The following is a 20,915-nucleotide window of genomic DNA, read 5'->3' as shown; positions in this document are numbered from 1 at the left end:
TTCTAAATCTATTTATTTATTTATTAAATTTTGGTGCTAGAGAGTGCACAGCATGTAGCTTCTACTTCCTTTTGTGTTATTTTTAAAATAACGCATCAGGTATTTTTCAATCATCCTAAGAAAAATTGCTTTACTGTTAGTTAGGTTCCACATCTAATGGGCAGTTTAATAAACAAATAGAAAAATAAAAATAGAATTTAATTACTTTAAGTGTTAATCACAATTAGAAAACAGGCTTTTAAAGAAATAAAAAGGTACTTATAATGAAGATCCACATGCATTTTATGGAACCTGCTTCTGCTGTAAATCTCAAGCACTGAGATAAAAGACATGCAAGTAGTAAAATACTCAGGTAAGTTCATGATGACTAATGACCAGTAAGAATTTCATCCAAACTGAGTAAATAATCACCACATAGCTCCTAATGAAAATTTGAAGAAGGTAAAAATACGTTATACAAGCACCCAAGAAATCCTAATAGTGCTGACTGCGTAGGCATCAATAAACAAAAATACGCTGTGATGCAGTTAAGGAAGGGAAAAAGAACACACTTTAAATAGCTCCATTTTTAAAACCCTAAATCACAGGAAGTCTTTTTAGAGATTTTTCCTCTTCAATAAGAGTACCATATAAGCTGTAAATGATCCAATACTCTTGAGGTTAATTTTCAATTTTCACAGTGGAAGGTTACTATTACATTCTGACCTGTAAATTGCATCTTTCTCCTAACACCCTATCATCTCATTTGTGTCCCTCTGCAGCTAGGACTTAAGTGCTCTATATTTGGTGACTCACATCTGTTTAATATTTCACTTATGCTTGGCTTCACCAACTATTTGAACTAGCATTTTGCAGCACAGTCATTTTGAATTCTTATACCTGGCCTAGTGGATATATTTTCTCTTTTTTAAATTGACCATTGTGAGTACCACAGCAGAAATGATCAGTAAGACTCAAGAATCAAACAATAGCCTAAAAAGTATCTGAATAAACTTGACAACAATGCATTAAGTTTAAGTCCTGTCAGAATTCACAAGAGCAGTTAGACCTTAACAGTATCCCAAACAACACAGTCAAATCATTCAACTAAATATCTGCAGATTTTAGAATATACAAATATTTAGAAAATGTATTTCACAGATGGCACAAAAATCTAAATTACCAATCTGCACAAATATGTATATACTGAATCATTGGCTGTACAGAGTTCAGAAAAAGGATTATTAGATAACACTTTTCTTGAGTTTTCCCCTCTACAAGTATATTCCATTCTTATTCAATAGGTTTCTGAAAACTTAGATTAAAATGGTCTTGCAATTCAGCATGCAAACATTAAGAACCTTCAGAATGGCATGTAAACACAGTAGCTGTAGCTTCTACAGTACCTGACATATAAGATGGAGTCAGATAAAGCAATCAAAGGATAAGCAAGCACAAAAAACTTAGCTGGAGATGCCATCATTTTGCTTTGAATAAATATGAAAAACCAATTCTAATTATAAATATTTGATGATAATCATTAATTTCCTAGTATGTGAAGATGAAATAGAGTAAGTCTTCTGAATCCACACGATGGACTTGTGACCTACGCCTCAACTCATTATCCACATAGGCCGCCCAGAAAGGGAAACACAAGGAGTCAGAGAACTGCTGTCATATCTAACTTGATACTTCTCTTCTTTGGTAGCAATCCAATGACCAGAAACAGTTACTCACCTCTGATGTGGTGAGGTCCAAGTAATACTTCCACATTACGAAAGAAGACAACAAACATTTGCATTATGACCTGACAAAACTACTGAGAAACATCTTGCTCATCATTTCTTACCTCAAATCTTCCCAATTCTCCTTACTGCATGCCCACTGGTGAGGTCCAGTTGCCCCTGTAGGCAGTTTCTCTCCACTAGAAGCCACCATCCCTAAGAGTTGCCTCACTTCACAGCCCCAAATACTAAGCTTTTCAGTTATCATGGTGTCTGAATCCCCCTTTTCTTTCTCGGCCCAAAGCTCACTTCCTGAGGCATTTCTTCCAATAAGGTGTGGCGGTTGGCATCACTTTGTGGACAGTTTTACGTTTGAAAGCATTTCTTTGGAGCTGTTTGTCTTCAAAAGGGTGCTCAGGAATGTTGACTGGTGAAAGATCTGGCCTGTGACCAAATAACTCCAGCTTGGTAGGAGAGATAGGGAGATTATACCATTGTATCCTGTGAAGACAAGATACAAGTTGTCTCCCAGCTCCCTCTTACCTACTTACAAGGCCCAGAAGATGGGAACAAAGGAGTTCCTGCTGAGGTCCAAAAGCCAGAAGCTGTCACTCCAAAGAAAGCTGACTTGACCACTTTGGACTTACAAATAGTTTCTACTGTCATTGGAATAAAGAAGTCATCATCAATTGAACAACACAACCTCCTACAACCCATGACTTCTGATTACTGTCTGAACTACAAGCAACGCTGGGTTCACAGAGGTAACTATCTCTTGCTTTATACAAAGACTCCTGGCTTTTATTTCCTATCTTTTCTGTCGCCTGTCTTCCCTTCCCCATCTCCCTAAGTTTATTTGTAATAAACTGGTTGGGCTAACATTTGACCCATTGTGTCTTAACATAGCTGCTGGGTATGCATATATCAAAATAACCTCCTCTCCCTCCTATAAATTGGAGTGAGACACATAGCACAGATTGCCAAAATAAAATTCAGAGACTTCCTAAGGGAACTCTCAGCGTACAAAGCAGTATCCCTAACTTAGCTTGTTTCACTTTACTACTACCCCAGGAGATACAAGTTGTTTCTCTGAGTATGACTGTGTGTCCAGCTCAGTTCTCTCAGGAACATGTGGGAGAAACTGAAACTTCAGCAACACAGTTTAACAACTAACCCTAGACCCTGCTGGTAGCTCTGTATGTTAATTCAATGATTTGGGGATGATCATCCCATTTGCTCAGAAATGTTCATCTACTGAACTAAAAGAAATCAGTTTATAAACATTCTAGGCAGTTTCTAGAAAGTTCTATAAAATACACAAGACTTTTAAATTGAGGATGAAGTTTTCTATTCCGTCAGTGTTGAAACACAAAAGCTCAAAACAAAAACCCTTATTCCTGAAGGTTAAGAACTTCCTACTTAATTGGACCATTAGACTAACCTAAAACTAAATGTTAACCAGTAATTTTAAACAAGAAAACACTTCAGAAAACATGTGACCTAATAGGTCACTAAAACACTGGTAAATTTAGTTTTATCATAAGCCAATTCTAGATGATCATTTTTCAACTGTTTTTAACATTATTATTATTACTAAGGAAAAAATATATTTTACAAGAAGTTCCATTAGCCTATTAGTCTCTCATTTAATAATATGTGGCAGAAAAAGCTACAGGCATCTAAGTGCACAATTCAATAACCAAAATAAAGGCTGATGTGCAAGATGAAGCAGACTGTCTAGAGGCAGGATTTAAATGAAGTCATATCTTTATTTTCAACTTTGAGGATGAAAGAGTGAAATAATTCCCTAAGAAATAACAAAAGTTTGCTTCTCTCTTGGATGGTGTTGAATTGCTTTAGGCCATTCAAGCAATAGGTACAGGAGTGCCCCTTATTCACCTCAACTCCATGACCTTCTTTGAACCCTCCTCACCTTTCCCCATGAGGATGAATGGCTCGCACAAGTCACAGGACTTTCATTCCCACTCAGGTTAACATCTGCCCCATCCTTCCTCTGGATTAGTAGGAAATACCTGTAGTATTGCCCAAGTGTCTTACTGATTTTTATTTATGGCAATTGCGGTTGAGTCCTTTTGCTCCATGTGACAGATAATCACCTCTTGTTACCTGTCATCTTGGGACCCTGACAGCAGGAAGAAGTCCCAGTTGTTGAATAACTGTTATAGCCACTTGAATAAAAAAAGGCTACTAAATCCTGAAAACCTTCACTTACTAGTTCCATCCTAAAAGGTTGTTACTGGCTAGCCTAAGATCCAAAAAATGTCCCTAAACTGTTCTTGCTTGCTTTAGATACCACATCAGTCAGGACTGGAAGATACCATCACAGCTTACTACTGGTCCCTTTGAATTCTAGGCTATTCAGAACTTACCTGGTCTAAGCAACCTAGTACAGTGACTTACTGTAGATGAGTAGAAAGCAGAAACAAACAAAAAAATTAAAAAATCCCACTCAGTTTGAGTAAGTTAAAATGGAGGTTGGATACTTACTCAACTGAAATATAATCTTTCATCAGTCAAGAAAAATAGCATATTTATGTGAAAAAATATTCAAAACCCTATTAAGATTGAAACTGTCAGGTACCTGAGTATACCTTCCTTCATGGGAACAAGATTAGTATTAAAGGTTCTGATAAAAGAACAGTAGAAGCCTCCACAGAGACTTCCCCTGGCTTTCACTTGTCTATGTCCAGTCCTGCGTAAGTCATTTTGCAGTGATATTGCAACCATGTTCACATTTGGTCACATACTCTGCTGACCTGGTTCTGATGCAGATTTTGGACCTGCCTCAGAGGTCTTCTCACAGCTATAGGACTGTGGCTGATGCTTGCTATTGCTCTGGGAGCCGGTCCTGACTTCATGATTTCCTTGAATTCAGATGTGTCTTACCATCATGGACCTGTAGAGCATGCAGATTCTCAGCTGTCTCTGTTTGCCACCATGTGACCTGCTCTGCTCACTGTGCTTGGATATTGTGGGACTGCAAACCTCAGCACAGAGGCCACCAGCAGTGCGGTCAGTTTTTGGCTTCCCCTTTCTTGTATACAAGCTCACCACTGCTGCTCTCTAGCAGAAATACTAACAGCTCAGTATTTATGAAATATTGCTAAGACAATTTATGATCAACAAGCCACTTTCAACGTGTGATATTCTCTTCTCATGTAACATTAGTTTTAGTAAAAGATCTACCACCTTGCAGCTGGTCTTAGCTGTTTATCTCCACCCTATCCAGCAGTTTGAGGGTGCCTATGATTTGTATCAACACTGCTTTTGTGGAACTATGCTATGAACCTGACCACTTAGGTGAAAAATGTAAATAAAGGCTTTAAAACCTTTGACGTAAGTGAGTGAGCAATTTGTAAGATGAGTGAAGAACTATGGGTGGAAATTTAAGTCAGTTTCGTTGCATAGAAGAATTCTCCCATAAACAGCCTTCCTTTCAGAGTAAACTTAGGGCATGTTCATTTTAGACAATAGGTTCTGCTTTCAAAATCAGACTGCCACATAAGGGATACACAGGCAATATAATAATGTGGCAATTTAAAGTTAAGACTATTGGTGTGATAAGAGGGAAGTAGCTGGGAGCTTTGTTTCTCCACTGCTTGAATGATCCCAACAGTTGCTTTTAGGATTGTTCAACAATATGTTCCCAATGAGCATTGCTTTGTTTATACTTATGAACAATGATTTGGTAGTAAAAATATGCAGGCTATCACTTTTCATCAAAAAACTTCAAAATTAAAATTATTAACTTAAAATACAGCTTGATCATGTGAAAAAAAAACTGCTGATCAATATTCAAGACAAGCTATGGAGTAGTTATTCTTTGTAGGTCTCGAAGGTCAGGAAAGTGATGGTTTTATGCTACTGAGTGATTTGCTTTTCACAATACATTGACAAAACAACACAATTAGTCTTGCTTCAATAAGCACACACAATAAAATGAATTAAACAATACAACATGTCTCATACATTACAGCTTCAATTTTGTAAACACAAAAGCTGCTTCACTAAGGGCATATCATTTCCCTATCTGTTTTTAAATGATTGTCTATGTACCATTATAATTAATTTTAGAAGCTCTGTTGTCTTTGGACAGAAATGTTGGAACTAAATAACTGACCTCACTTTAAGGTAGTATTCAAATTTTCAAAATCCTGGATTAAAAATGCTTGAAAATATATTGGTACAGGACAAAGTATAACCAATAAATAGCTGGTTTATGAGAGTAAGCAGTCATTAAAAATCGTGGCTGATCAATCTTTTCTGACCAAAGGGGAGCAAAGGTCTTCAAAGGCTCCTGTTCATAGCATGCCCCTGAATTGCTATGGTCTGTGACCTTCGAACTCCATTGCTTTACCTACTTAGATTATATCATTTTATGATTGTTCATTACATTAGGGTAGCTGGTTTTCCACAGATGAGCTGAACCCACATCTATGATGGTTGAGTAAAAGACATTTTTTTTTTTCAGCAAGTTCTAAGTGAATATTTATTGTTTGCTATGCTGCAGCTGTAGAGGACAAATGACAGACAAATGAAACTTTCCACTCTTTTCAGAGAAAATGAAATATTGATCACTTATCATAAGAAACAAAGAGCCTGGCATAAGTAGGGTTCACATTATGAATACAAAATCAGTTACTTATCTCAGGTTGCTCTAGCAAAAGATAAATACCTCTTTTATGATGAATGTATCTACTTCTAAATGTGCATACTTCCTTTTGGTTATATTTTATCTGTATATGGATGCAAACATTCATAGATGCAAAGAATTTCAAATGAATTCAAGTCATTTCATTAACCGTATTACATGCCAGTGTAATGCTGAAGTGCTTCTTATACTTTTTTCTACATGGAAGAATAGTTTATACTTACACATCATTCTCTGGTCTTTATATGCTACCATGATAACATGCAATATTATATGAGAAAAAGACAATTGTGCAAATAACATCTTTCAAAAGACTGCAATCAAGCCAGTTCCATCAACAAAATCTAGGAGAATAGCGTTGTAATGTTGAGAAAGTATAATGCATAAAACTGGTTAAGCCTATTAAATGATAATGTTGCTTATTAACCAAATATGTTGTGATAGGTCAGTGATGAGGTTAAACAGAAAACATCAATTGAACCATTTCCCTAAATAAAGCTCCAGGGTGCAATATTCAAAGCACTTTATTCAATAAAAAATGCTTTTAAAATGGTACTTTGGTGATTGGGAAACATTGGCATCATCCGTCAACCTAACTGCAGTAAAGTTCAATAAGCTAAATAATGAACCATTTGCATTATTTTCCTTAGGCTCCAGTGATTTGCAAACACTGCATCAATAGAACTCTTTAAAAAATTATGATAAAGACCTGCTAGTCTTTCAACATTTCATCTTTTTGCTGTCATGATGCATTTTTTATGCTATTTAAATGTTTTCTGTAGCTTCTTTGTTTAATATGACTCCACTTAGTATTAATTTCTAATTATATTTAAGTATATTTGTTCAATATAATTTTAGCAGTATCAAACACTGTATTTGAAAAAAAAAAAAGGAAATGTAATGCTGTCAGTTCTAAACCATGCTCCCAATTTGTAATTTCATTGCATATAACCTGAACTTTTGAGTTGAGATGATAAAAAATCACTGTTAAAAATACCTGTGCATTCTCTTCCTTATAATACAAATGGTTTCTTTGTTGCTGTCTTTCTTTTCCTCTGTTTTTTACCCTGAGTTCTGTCATCTGAACACTTTATCAGATTTTCTTTCTTTTTCTTTTTCCAAGGTCAAATTCTCTACTGTTTGAAATACATTTGGTGAAATATGGTGAAATTTGGTGTATTTGGTGAAATACTCTTCACCACCTGCGTAATTTTCCAGCCTTACAGATGTTTTCTTTAGCAAATATAGGAGGAGAATTGATATTTAAAGTAATATTTTCAGATTCCAAACAACTGAATGAATACACCAAAGCACAGAAGTAGAGAAAAGCAAGTGCATAAAAGAAACTAAATCTCTCTCAATTGCACATCTCTTCATTTGCTTTAGGAATACCTTTGGCTGTTAAAGCAGAACATTTACTTACTCTTCAGCTGTCATCACATCCTTAATTATATTTAGTACTACCTTGCAGGTTCATTACACTAACGCATTTAGCAAACGTGATTACATAAATACACATATGAAAATTTCTATGTGGTCACAAATGTATGTAAAACATTACACAACTACAATAACAGATTATATTGTCAGTATATCTCTGGAGTAAACAAATGCTTCTGCAACATTTTCAAGTCATAATGCAGATCTGCTGGTATAATATAGCACCACATATAGTATTGTAGAGTTCAGATTTTAGCCAGAGATCTGTGTCTCAGGTCCTACCTACAGTATATTTTTAAAGTGGATGTCCTAGCTGCCACTTTTTAGATCATTGAGAACCAGCCAGTTCTCTATACTTTGCAATTCCATGACACTATAAACTGTGTTTATGGCATCTGAGATACATGCAATTGAAGGTAGTTTTACAAAAACAGACTTCATTTTATTTGATGCATTACTAAAAGGACTCATTATAAATTTGTTACTTTTATCAATTAGTTTGCATTTTGAATTGATAATATTTTGACAGTACTATGCATGGTTGATATGGTTGATAAGATTTGCAAACAAGTTGTATACCAAGAGTAACAGGCCAAGATGACATTTATGGAAGAAATACTGCCTTGTATTACATAATCTTGTAAAATTAGAAGAATACATAGACTTTCTTGCATACACCATCGTCTTCACATCCCTCAAAAAACTTGCTTTTATTATGAATAAGTTACTGTGACTACACCACTAACAGTATATTCAACCATCAGACACAGCTAGAATTTTTTTAGAACAACACCCCTTCAATCTGAACACTTTCAGAAGCAAAGTGAACTTCAAGTACTCTATTTTCAAGGGTACACACATCTAGATCTGCCCCACAACAGGAAAAGAAAGAAAACTAGACTACTGTAAGTTCGAAGAAACACTTTACCCAAAACACCTGTATGAGAGCTGTTCTGAAAGTAATGCCTCCTATTTTATTAAATTGGCCCGTGATGCCAGAGATAGATGGTGGTATGACGGTAGAGGCTGAACCTTCATATCAGTATTCTGTTACATTTTGTTGCTGTGAGACAGATGGCAACAGAGGGATGGTCTGCCAAAATGGCATCTGACATGGACATGCATATGAAGAAAAAACATGTCATTTAATTCCTCCATGTGGGAAAGAATGCATCCACTGAAATACATCGATGCTTGCTGAACTTCTATAGAGACCAAACAGTGGATGTTGGCAGAATAAGGCAGTGTGTTTCAGCAGTGGCAACAGCATCAAGAAAGATAAACTGTGTTCAGGATGGCCACGCACAGCTGTCACCATGAAAGGAAGAATGTCTTGATCAGCTCATCTGCATGAATTGACTAATGGTGGTGACTATGTTGAAAAATGGTGTTTTGTAGCTGAGAATTTGCTCTATCAAACAGTATTATTGTGCTCTTTGTATTTGTTGTAGTTTCCACAGAAATAAATGGGAGGCATTACTTTCAGAGCAATCCAGATATTTCAGGGTTCCATTCTTTATAACCTAGTTAATCCTCTTCAGGAGAGATGATTACTTTTGCTCTTGCACACTAACCTCATCAGGGCTGGAAGCCTGGTAAGCACGATTTTCATCACTGAAGTCCTGATCCACCTCTGCATATTCTGTTTCTCCAGACACACCAGCACGAGATTCGTATACTGGGGTGACGTTGTGGCACAGTGCAATAGCCTTTACTGCTTCATGTATTCGGCTGCTGACACTCTTGCGGACTTTGGGTGCAGACGACTGAGGTTTCCTAGATGGTGTTGAACTTGTACTGTTTCCGCTATTCTGAGAGTGAACCTTTAAGACCCAACAAAATGAATAGTAAAAAAAAGTTCAAAAGTTGGAACAAAAAATAAATACTAGTACATACCTATTTTTTCCTTTTTTTTTACAAAGAGTGATAAACTGCAAAGTTAACAGCCATTTATTTCATAAAATCTATTGTTAACTCATCCATTTTCTGACTTGTAACCCTCATCTATTTTTCTCTAGAACTAAGAAGTGACTAGGGGCTCATCATCTCACCTCTATATTTAGATTTCAATAACAGACATTTCAAACATAGCAGGTAACGTAGCAGATAAGAGAAAAATATCACGTTAAATCAAGTATACAATAGAAAGGGTGAATAGACTGATATGGTCTTTACCTCCCATGCGTTATTTTTTAAAAAGTACTAAAGACCAATTGAAAGAGTTTAGAAATACCAGAACACGACTGGAAAGGAGTTTATTTATTTATTTATTTATTTACTTATTCTTCTTTACCTTATCATCTGTGTACATTCTGAGATTAGAAACCCAAATCCCCAAATTTATCATTGAAAAAAACCTCCTCCTTTAATTCTTCAACGAAATATTTGGTATTTTAAAGAGCCCTACATCGGTATGGAACAAGAGAACAAAAGCAAATATCATTAAGTATAACAATTAGGACTAATTAAAAAATATTGTCAATTTAATTTAAGACCCATTTAATTTCTATGCTATTTGTAAACAAATGCAGTTCGTAGAGTAGCTGCTTCTGCAGCAGGTTGGAATTCTTTTTGTTCTTAGCAGAGTATAATTGTTTAATAAAAAGGTATTGCTAAACAATAGTCTGACACATTTAAGGATGTTACTGCTGGAAAACTGCCAAACCAGCACCACTTTAAATTATTCCTCAGAAATGCTGCAGCTCATAATCGAGTTTGTCCTTTAAGATAGTATTATATAATTCATTGAGAGTAACAGGTTTTCAGTTTTCAGCATCTGAAATACATATAGATCTGTAATACTAGCAAAGAGTCTTCCGTTCACCCTGGGTAACTCAGAAAACCTCTTCAAAAACCATGTGTTTTTTTCCTCCTGACTGCTATCTGCTGAACCGTGAACATTCTGCCCATCAAATTACAGTGTTGTCTAATAAAGGGTTTAACTTTCTGCTCATCTGGCACTGCTTTTCAGCTACCGCTTTAAACCTCAGCATTTGCATTCCGCTAACGCTGATGCCATTACAGCCGCAAATAAATTAAGCTGATTTACTCCTTCTGAATTATGTTATGTTTATTGATGCTTGTATAATTTAATTTCACACAAATTCCATTAAAGATTATGCCCTCTATCACAAAATGCTTCCAGTGGGGAAATATAATCAGGTTATAATAGATTTGTGTGTTACATTAAGATGACAATAGTCTAGTAGGTCCACTGTAATAATAAAACAGAACACAAACAAGGGATAAAATCAATGTCACACAAGAATCGCTGCCTGGCTAACTGGCAGCTTCTATTACCACAGATTAAATAAAAACCTCACCATAGATTTGAGATTGAAGCAATTGCTTAATAGTTGCTTGTTTTGTTAGAAAAACTTCATTTTTCTGTTTTAAATAGTTGTTACCAACACACATAATTAAAGCATACTTCAAACATCAAGTGGCATTACATAAAGGTAAAAAAAAAAAACATAAAAAAAAAAAGTAGTTCCAAGAAAGTTCTTTTTATTATTCAAAAACAAACCTAATTTGGGAATTCTTTCCAACAAGTGATGAAGGGAAAATAGCTTCCTTTGCTTTTCTTCCTTTACAAATTTCAGTGCCAAATCTGCTACAGTAATTAAATCTTAATTAAGCATGGGTACCACTCATTAAATTTTACAACAAACTAGTAAAACCTTTAAGCAAATAGGAATTGCAAGTATTAGGCAATTCTTTTCAGACGAAATATTTAACATCAAAAAATGACTACAGTGTTAATAAATATGCATCCTCTAGAAGACAACTGGTACTTGGTCTGCAGACTCAGTCTTAATGTATGCATGCTGAAGCTTATTAGTTGAAACTGTTGATACAGTGAATACTCAAACAATCTACTGTAAGAAAATGATGGTTGGGCTATTTTTACAATTGTTGTCAGGTAGCAACTACTTTCAGTAACCCATCCTGAACAAAATCTGGACTACTGATCTTTAAGTAAAAATCTACATATCTCAGTTCTCAGGGTTATTGTTGCCTCTCAGTTTCTGTTCACGGTTGTATTTATAGGAATTAAGCTGAAATAAATTCCTTTCTCTTGGATACATCTAAAAAGTAGATCTCTTTATTTGTTTAGAAGTTGAGAAATTCACGTTACAGACTAAAAACAAATATCCATTGTTTAGTCTTTGCTTTCCTTTCTGCTTCTTTTCTCAAATGTTACACAGTATTAATTGAGTCCAGATTGGTGTCAAACTTTAAAAAATACTAACATCACTAAAAGCAAACAAACAACAACAAAACACAAACAAATGAGAAGGAAACTATAACTCAAAAACACCGCACAACTAAAGATTTTAACTAATTGCTCATCCAGCAGTACTTTAACAAGAGAAAATGAGTGCACAGATAAGGAGGTCAGTCTTTAACTTAACAACCTTAACTGGGTTAGTTAGTCAGCCATGTTTTCAGTCCTGGAACTGGAACCAAGTCCTTAGAAAGGTTTGCAGAACACGAGGTACTTGATATACATGGGAGATGAAAGTGATATTGGCAGAATTCAAACTTCCTTCTCCACCCCACAGCTCACCCACAGATAGAAAAAGAGTCACAAACCTCTTCCCAGACAAAGTACTCATATACTAAAGGAACACCATCAAACAGTTTCTTCTCAACAAGTGGAGAGTTCTCAGTTATTTTCCCTCATTTTACACTGTCTTCAATCTTATCTTTAAACAAATGTTTTTAAAACATTCAAAATATGCTTTTAGAAAAATTATGTCTTTACATGTTTTATTTTGATGTCTATTTTTTACTTTTTTGTTATGCAAATTAACGTGCTTTCCACTGTCTATTCCTGATGAATATATCTTCAAAGATGTAATTACTGTTTGCTGTGTGCTGGGTATTTACTCGTAATTTGCAGTCTCAATAATGAATAGCTTACTCTGAGATGATTTGGCAGAAGACAAAGTACATTGCACAGATAAGTTAACACAGAGTCCTGCTACTGGGGAATAGAAAAGTAAAATTCTTTAAATGTGTTGGTTGTGAGAAACTTTAGAATCAGGAAAGAACAACATACTATCTCACATCTTCCCCTTTCACATCTGTTAAGAGATATCTACAAATGGAAGAACATCCCTAGTGTCTCAAATTTCTTGACATGATCAACGTTTCAAGGCCGTGCAAAAATCTCAATATTAAATGTCAAAAATGATAAATGAGATACCTGTGAATAAGAGTTTATAATATGACTCTGAATTTCGTCCATTGTGTCTGTTCCATAGGACACAGTACCTAGGTGGAGGCGCTTAAATATCATTTCATTCTGTGTGAGCGTTCCTGTAATAGAGAAGAAGTGCTTTACAAAGCAGCAAAAAAAAAATACCGAGAAGACTACAAAAAAGAAAGTTTTTTTTTTGAAAAGGAGTGAATCATGATCTAATACTGAAGAAATCCCTGGTTCAACCCTCAAGCAGTTTCTGCCAACAGAACTGAAAGAGAAATCACAAAGAGATAAAAACATTTTCTGCAGTAAAAAACGCAGAAAATACAGTATGTGAATAGTGACTCTCAAACACCAATGCAAGTTTGTACCATCAGAAAAGCCATAGGAAAAAAAAAAACCAACAAACACAACACAAACATACAGCACCTCACATATAAAATCAGATATGATGGCAAATAGTTATGTTCAATGTTAGCTAGAATAAATCATTAAAAACTAACATTGCTGACCAATTTGACTTATCTAGCCTCCAACCAGAACGAGCCAGAGTGGATGAAATCAGTGTTTTCTGAACTAACTCCCCATTTGTGAGAAACTACAAGGCATCAGTCATGGCTTGGCACTTCGTGTCCACCTCTGCCAGCAAGCCACATTGCCGCATTTGAAAAAGCTCTAACAGAGGACTGGAGGTTCAGTCTTCCATTATGAGGCCCATGAGGCAAAGAGGTCACTACTGCCTGTCTTCCCATGGGATGATTGCAGAAGACTACTCTGATAACTATCCTTCTTAAAAACTTGTTCTTACTGCTACTCAAAGTGAACCTAACGAGTACAAAGCTTTGGGTAATCCAGAAAAATAAATGCGACTATATTCTAACGTTAAAGCAATTAATGTTAAAGCAAACACATGATACTGAAGTGCCATTCTTGAAGCTTCTGTGTATTTTTACAGATAGCATAAATACATACAAATAAAACTGCACAATATTTCATGTCTTCATTGCATTATGCCTAAAGACACAAGACACAGGAATAGGGAAGGTGAAATGCACAATTTATGCTATAATTACTATATGGAAAGAAAAAAATCAACAGTTTGGTCATTTAGCATCCAGTTTATGCACCTAATTTTCATAAGTGATATTCAGAGATTAAACAGGCTTGTAAAAGTCATACGTCTTTTTCAGTTTCCCTTGATATATCTATCACTCCTGCATATTGGTAATATCTTTGTGGTGACCCTTCATCTCATTTTTGCATCGTCAAACTAATTAAATATATTTAAAATACGGTTTACCTGAAATACATAATATGTTCTACACAAAATATATAACATTATAAAAACTGCATTTGATAAGTAGAATACTCCCAGATCAGGAAAACAGTCCATGAAGACAAAGTTCTTGATCTCTACAATTAGCAAGTCAGAAACTTTAGGTTATTCATATACAAGGGATAAGATTATTTTGCTTTTACAGTAATCATGCAATACCATGAGGAATTACTTTTTTGCTTTTACAGGCTTTATTTTTACTCAAAGAGCTTCTGTTAAATTTGATTATATTCATGATGCAATTGTGGACTAAGAAAAAAAAAGAACAAAATAAAAATAAAATCTCCATTTTGCAGATAGGAGACGTGGAAATTTCCGCTTGCAAACATGAGGAACTAAATTCATAATTTTGAAAAATATCCATAACCAAAATAAAAAGCCCAAATACTCACGTAGTTCAATAATGTTAATTGGAAATTTCTTGCAATAAGATTTGCATAATGTTTGTTACTTTCCAGGAATGCTAAAATCTTCTCACTGCCCTTGGCTTTGCCAAGCTTCTGAATTAAAATAAATGCTCCCCAGGAGTTATGAAACTAAATGCTATTCAGAAGCTGAGACAGCAGTCAAACCTGTTTCCCACTAGTTCTGTAACTACTGCTTGGAAAAACTGAGGAAACAGAATTGGCTCTATGATTATTATATGGAGAGATTATTTGTTCTGACATCACTAAATCAGTTCAACTCCAAATCACGCTTAGTGAGAGAACTGTAGATAGATGGAAGAATTTGTGTATTCACTCCCACCTCAGCAAGCAGAGGAGAAAAGCCTTTGAGCTGAAAAGCATTGATTTTCCTGTATTCCTTTTTATTTCCTGCATTTTATTTCTTTTTATTTCCTGAAATTCCTTTTCGCTCATGGATTTTCAAGATTAGTCTTAGGCTTTCAACAACAGCCACAATACATCTGAAGCACTGTTAGACAAACATAGGTAGCTGCATTTATGAATGCGTAATTTCCTCAAATTAAAAAAAAAATATATATATCTATTGCAATAATCCAAATGGAAATTAACATGTTTTCCTGTGCATGAAGATTACAACTTCATTTCTACATTTTCCTAATTAATAGAACACCAAAAGGGACAAAAGCATTCCCAATTACACAATCAAAATATTTCATAATGCCAATCAGTCATGTTACTACTTCAGAAGTTGTTAAATTATAGTCTTCTAAACAATACCAACAATTAATACCGTGACAAAACAACACACCTTGTACTTTATCCACCAAAATGTAAGCCCTTGCAATATCTAAAAGTAGGTTTTCTTATATGGCCCAACATAGGAATGGAAAAGAACACCAAAATGAGCCATCTTTCTCGTATGCTCAAGGCAATAAAAGTACTTATGAACAACATGAGAGCTTTCTATTTTTAATAATCCTTTTTAATCAGCCACTTATCGATACCATGCTTTCAGGATATTGCTAATATGAAGAGTTATCAGACAAACAAAGCCAATTTAGAAAAGCTTCCAGAAATTATGCTAGTCAGTGTATGATCTACTACTAACATAACATGTTAATAAACTCTGCTTTGGAATGCTGTGAGTTGGAAACAACAAGGAAAATATCCTAACAAAAAGTTAGTGTGCGATTGCTGAAGAAAAATGTAGCATGTTCTTTAATGAAACCAACAGCTTTTTTTTTCTTTTTTTTTAGTCTAAAATTGTATCATTAAACACAGAGTAAAGCAGGCAAAGAGGAAATTAATTTCTAAGGAAAAAGTCCTGAAGGCATCATTCCCTGAGTGGCAACAGATGTGATTCACAACAGAGCAGTAGAGTATTTTTTTTTCTCTTTTTTTGAGAAGTAAATGCAGATCTTTCTGAACCTATATTACTAGATGGTAATTGAGACTAATACCAACAGTCTAAGCAGGACAAAATAAAAAAGCAGGAAAATATGTACAACAGAAGAATTAGTACCTTTATCAGAAAATGAGAAAGTGAATAATCTTCCATAAAATAAGTTCTCTACTTGAGTTATTTGTTTAAATAGATAAAATTTGAATACTTCTTTAGAAAATTTAAGCCAATTCCAGTTCAAGACTTTATTTAAAGAAACTGTTGGCAACTATATGGAGACAAATATGCCTTCTATAAACCCAGGAAGAAATATGGTAAGAATACAAAAGGAAAATGAAAAAGCCTCATCTTAAAAACATCCAAAGAGTATGTCTGCTCACTCAACTTCAGCACTTGTGAACAGCCCATAAACATAAATCACTATAAAACCTCAAACCAAACCACAGGATAATCTGCAGTCCACTAGGAACGAGGGCAAAGAATTGAGATTTGCTTATCCTGAGCAGCAGCTAACGGTACTTGTACCACTGATACAGTCATGAATAGCAGCAGCTATTTCCTCTGTGTCTTTTGCCTCCTGTCTGTTAAATCACACACAAATTACAGCAATATTTCAGAGAATATATCCATATTCATTGGCTACACAACAGATTTTCAGTAGATGAGTGTCCAACAAAAGCCACAAAGATTCCTTAGAATGATCTTGAGTGCATATCTTGAAGCTTCCTATGCTATCTCACCATAAAAACCATTCCTCTTATGCTCTACACTACATGCTCAGTGGTATTAGAACTGTACAGGTGAGAAACAAGGGTGACTGTGTAACTATGTATGCACTAAAGTAAGAAGAGATTCCACCAGGTTTTTTGTTTGTTTGTTTTTAACTCCTCTCTCTGTGGTAGCTTATGTTGAACAGAAAAACAGAAGTATACCTTAGAAGTCTAATTTTCAGAAATAATTAGTGAAATTCGCTATTCAAACAGTCTTTTACATCAGTCATATTTAATGAAAATGCATATATACACCAATCTCTAACAAGGTTTTCCCAGAAAATCAAGAACCCCTTTGCTCTGTGCATCTGCTAAACTATTATAAGTATCCCATTTGGTCCCACACACCTGCTAAAATGCTAATTACTGAACACAAATACAAGTGTATGCATTAGTAAATAACTATACTTGGAATACAGCGCACATTTGTTACAGCTGAATAGAATCATAAAATGTTCTGGGTTGGAAGAGACCTTTAAGATCATCTAGTTCCAACACCCCCACTATAGGCAGGGACACCTTCCACTAATACTAGCCAAACACTTGTTGTGGATGGCTGGAGGCTTGCCATCCCAAATTCTAAACAACAAATATGTTCAAAACCTATTGTCAAATATCTTCATTTTTTTCTTTCAGACATAGAATCTTTTTGTACACTGGAGAAGACATGATGCTCAGCCACCCTTGGAAACACTGGAAAATAGCTCTCCCTATAGCTGTACCAACCCCCACACCCCCATAACGGATGACGCCTTTCTGTCAAACTTATATGTGATACAAGTCCAAACAACATGGCATTTTGGGTAATGGATGCTATAATTAAAATGTGAGTCCTAAAAAACCTGTTGTTTTAGTGGGTGTTTTTAGTAATGGCTTTGTTCTACACGAAGATAAAAACTCCCTAACAAAGGAATTAATGTATTGCTTTAATAGGCTGCACTCTGAGTTAAGTTTTAAAATTTATGAGTTCTCTGCAGTATTGTTCTTTAAACAATGGCATTGTCAAATGCAACCAGTGAGAAGATTAAAGTTCTCCCACCAGATTAAGTACAAATTATCTGTCCTCCTGTTTCAGCATCATTTGTTCATTTATCACATAACGTCTAGTATTTCTGGTCAGTGTCAATATGCTCTGCATCCTTGCAGTTAACAGATGTCTTCTCTCGTCGAATGAATTACTTTATGTTTCACGCACTGGTGGCCGCAGATGTGTCACTATAGCAACATCATTAATTTCAGATCTTACCGGAAACATGCACTCCAATCAAACCTAATTATACCACATTGCTTTCTTGTCCCACAATAAGGAAACTATAATGCAATTATTGGGATAGTTCATTTTCTATTCTACTGTGGCAAATGAGAGAGCCACTGTGATGGACGCTTCTTGTCAAAAAGCTTATTGATGAAGCACAAACCCAATTTACAATCATACAAAGGACTACCTTGCAATTATGTTAGTAAGGCAATGCTCCTTAAACTCAACAGCTAATTCTCAATCATTTCCAGTGAAGCTTGGACCACAATATAAGATTTGTGCAGACCATTCTCGGCATTTCCTTTAAATATTGAGAAAATTTTCACTTGTTTATATCTAACTAGACACGTCTTTTAGTCCTGCTTTTTACTAGCACTGACATGGATGGACAGATATAAAATTAGCTTTCTTCTTTCTGCTTTGAACAGGCTAGCGTTAAGCAGGCAGAAACAGAATCAACTGAAAATTCAACAGAGAAGGTTCTGAAACCAGCTCTCATAAACAGTGTATAATAATGCAATGGCAATTGTGGATTAATTGCACACAATTTGTTCATTATCTAGCAGCATGCTTTATCTTTGTGATAAAATGCAGAATAAGTTCAAATATATTCAGGAAAGGAAAATGGAAAAAGCTACTAATATACTCAGGTAAAGGGCATGTTGGTGTCATGTTTGCCTGCATTTAAAATGTTTTAAAATTGCAAGACATTTCAGACTGTTAGAAATGACCAATGGTTCACATCATGGTCTCAAGAAGGTAAGAAGCCTGCAAGGCCAGTTTACTGAAGTTTTTCAGGTCTGTGAGATTCCAGGCTTATTTTCTCTTTCAGAACTATAAAGATTGCAAGTAGCACAATGCAGTCTGAAAAAAGAAAAAACAGCTGGAAGAAAACGGGGTTGTTTCTCTTTTTATTGGCAAATCTAAAAAATGTTTCCTTTCAAAATTTTATAAATGTAACAGTATTTTTGCTTTAAATAACTCAGTTCCACTAAATACTACATTAGTATAAAATCATTTTTTTTTCTTGTAAAAGAGAGTAGTTTTATTTTCAATTACTGCTGTATAATGTTAAGTATAGCAGAAAAAGCTTCCGCTTTTTTTTTAAACTAGGTAGTAGGTAAAAGGAAGAGAACACAGTTCAGTGACCCCAATGCTTCAGAATATAAACTGGTCACCAGGCAGGGGCTGAATACAACTCCTGCATTGTGTTTGATACATTTTCAGGACTGTAGAATAAACTGAATAGACTATTAACATAGTTTCTTAAAATTTTCAATGCAATCTAAGTGTAAGCAGACAACTCTAACATATGAATCACATTTCTAGTTTGAATCAGTAACTAGATTCTGTATCAGAAAAGTTGAACACTGTTTTTGATTAAAAACTAGAATTCATTTGCCCAAAGCACTATCTACTGCATTGTTTTGAGGATTCACTACTTTCTCTTTAACTCACTTGCCTTTTTCAAAATGTATGCTATAAATTACATATTTCCAGACTATGATGAGACAGTAGTCTTAAAGTTACTTAAATTATCACGATGAAGGGTGCAATTAAAATCAACAAGCAGTTTCAAACAGCACAGAAATTATTAGTTAATTGAAATAAAACTTTTTAAAAGAATTGTTCACTTGTTTTGAAGAATTACTACATTGTAATTAAGAATACTTTTCTACATGTTAAGATGGCAATTGTATTTAGCTTTTAAGAAATGGCAGAACAGCATTCAACAGCATATAAGGTTATATAGCTATCTATAGGAATAGAAGAAATGTATTTTCAAGGATGCCAATGTATGAAATAGATATTTCATTTCAAAATATGAACTAGTGGATGCATTCAGCAAGAGAAAGAATGTTGACTCATTTCAAGTAGAAAGATTTATAATGGGTATTATGCTTTCTGTATAACACAAGGAAAACCCTCCTGAAACTTTCTCACAATGACGAAGTAGATTTTATTTGAAACCACTAAAACATACCTTCAGCTGTTTAAAGAAAGGAGAAATATTTCTCTCATTTCAAAAATTAGCCCAACTCAGCTTCTTCAATAAACAGTATATCTATCAGAACTGATTTGTGTATCTCAATTAAAAAAGAAAAAAAAAAAAGCCAACCAAGAATGTAGAAGAAATAACACATTTGCTAAAGATCTTCAATTTCTATTTATTATGATATTTCTCAAAATAAAATAAAGATATTTTATCTCTCAATATTTCTAAGACTTAAGTGCATGGTAAGACTGTAACAAGTTTCAGTCATAATGGTACACATAAGTATAGAACACAGAACAAACTATTACTTCTGATACCAGTAGGGACTGGGTTTTCCAGTTTACTAGGTCAGGTGTAACTATAGCTATGAAGATGAAATCATACAGCAGCTCTTGAATTGGCCTTTGTAAAATATGCAGCATCTAATGTCATGGGAATAACAAATGCAATTTAAGATGCTGACTTTATGAAATGCTCTTTAAGGCCATTATTAACTGTAACTATCATACAATGCTGCAATAGAAATGAGATGCAGAATAAAAAAGCATCCTATGTGCCAATTCAGAGTTCTTTTTGAAGTAAGAGACTTGTTAATTTATGGCACTCCTAAATAATGCCATCAAGCATCCTGTTACTGCAGCCAGAGTTTTCCAACCAGAATAAAACAGAGAAGTACCAAATACAGCCTACCATGGGTAAGTAGTGGTCTAACTAAGCTAATG

The 20,915-nt window shown here is 34.8% G+C and overlaps 1 protein-coding gene across 1 annotated transcript in view; it reads right to left on the bottom strand.

The window, feature by feature from the left end:
- The window catches only part of ATP9B (ATPase phospholipid transporting 9B (putative)), a 172,371-nt gene that overhangs the window by 18,015 nt on the left and 133,441 nt on the right, over positions 1-20,915 (bottom strand). The window contains exons 14-15 of the mRNA XM_065753250.1: positions 13,028-13,140; positions 9,390-9,638 (exon numbers count right to left, since the gene is read on the bottom strand). Of these exons, the coding sequence (XP_065609322.1) occupies positions 9,390-9,638; positions 13,028-13,140 (362 nt within the window). The remainder of the gene's footprint in view (positions 1-9,389; positions 9,639-13,027; positions 13,141-20,915) is intronic.

The sequence above is a fragment of the Cyrtonyx montezumae genome, unplaced genomic scaffold, assembly GCF_038088225.1.
Source record: "Cyrtonyx montezumae isolate F1298 unplaced genomic scaffold, pur_monq_1.0 scaffold_8, whole genome shotgun sequence".
Taxonomy (NCBI): domain Eukaryota; kingdom Metazoa; phylum Chordata; class Aves; order Galliformes; family Odontophoridae; genus Cyrtonyx; species Cyrtonyx montezumae.
This window is presented reverse-complemented; position numbering and strand designations above follow the sequence as displayed.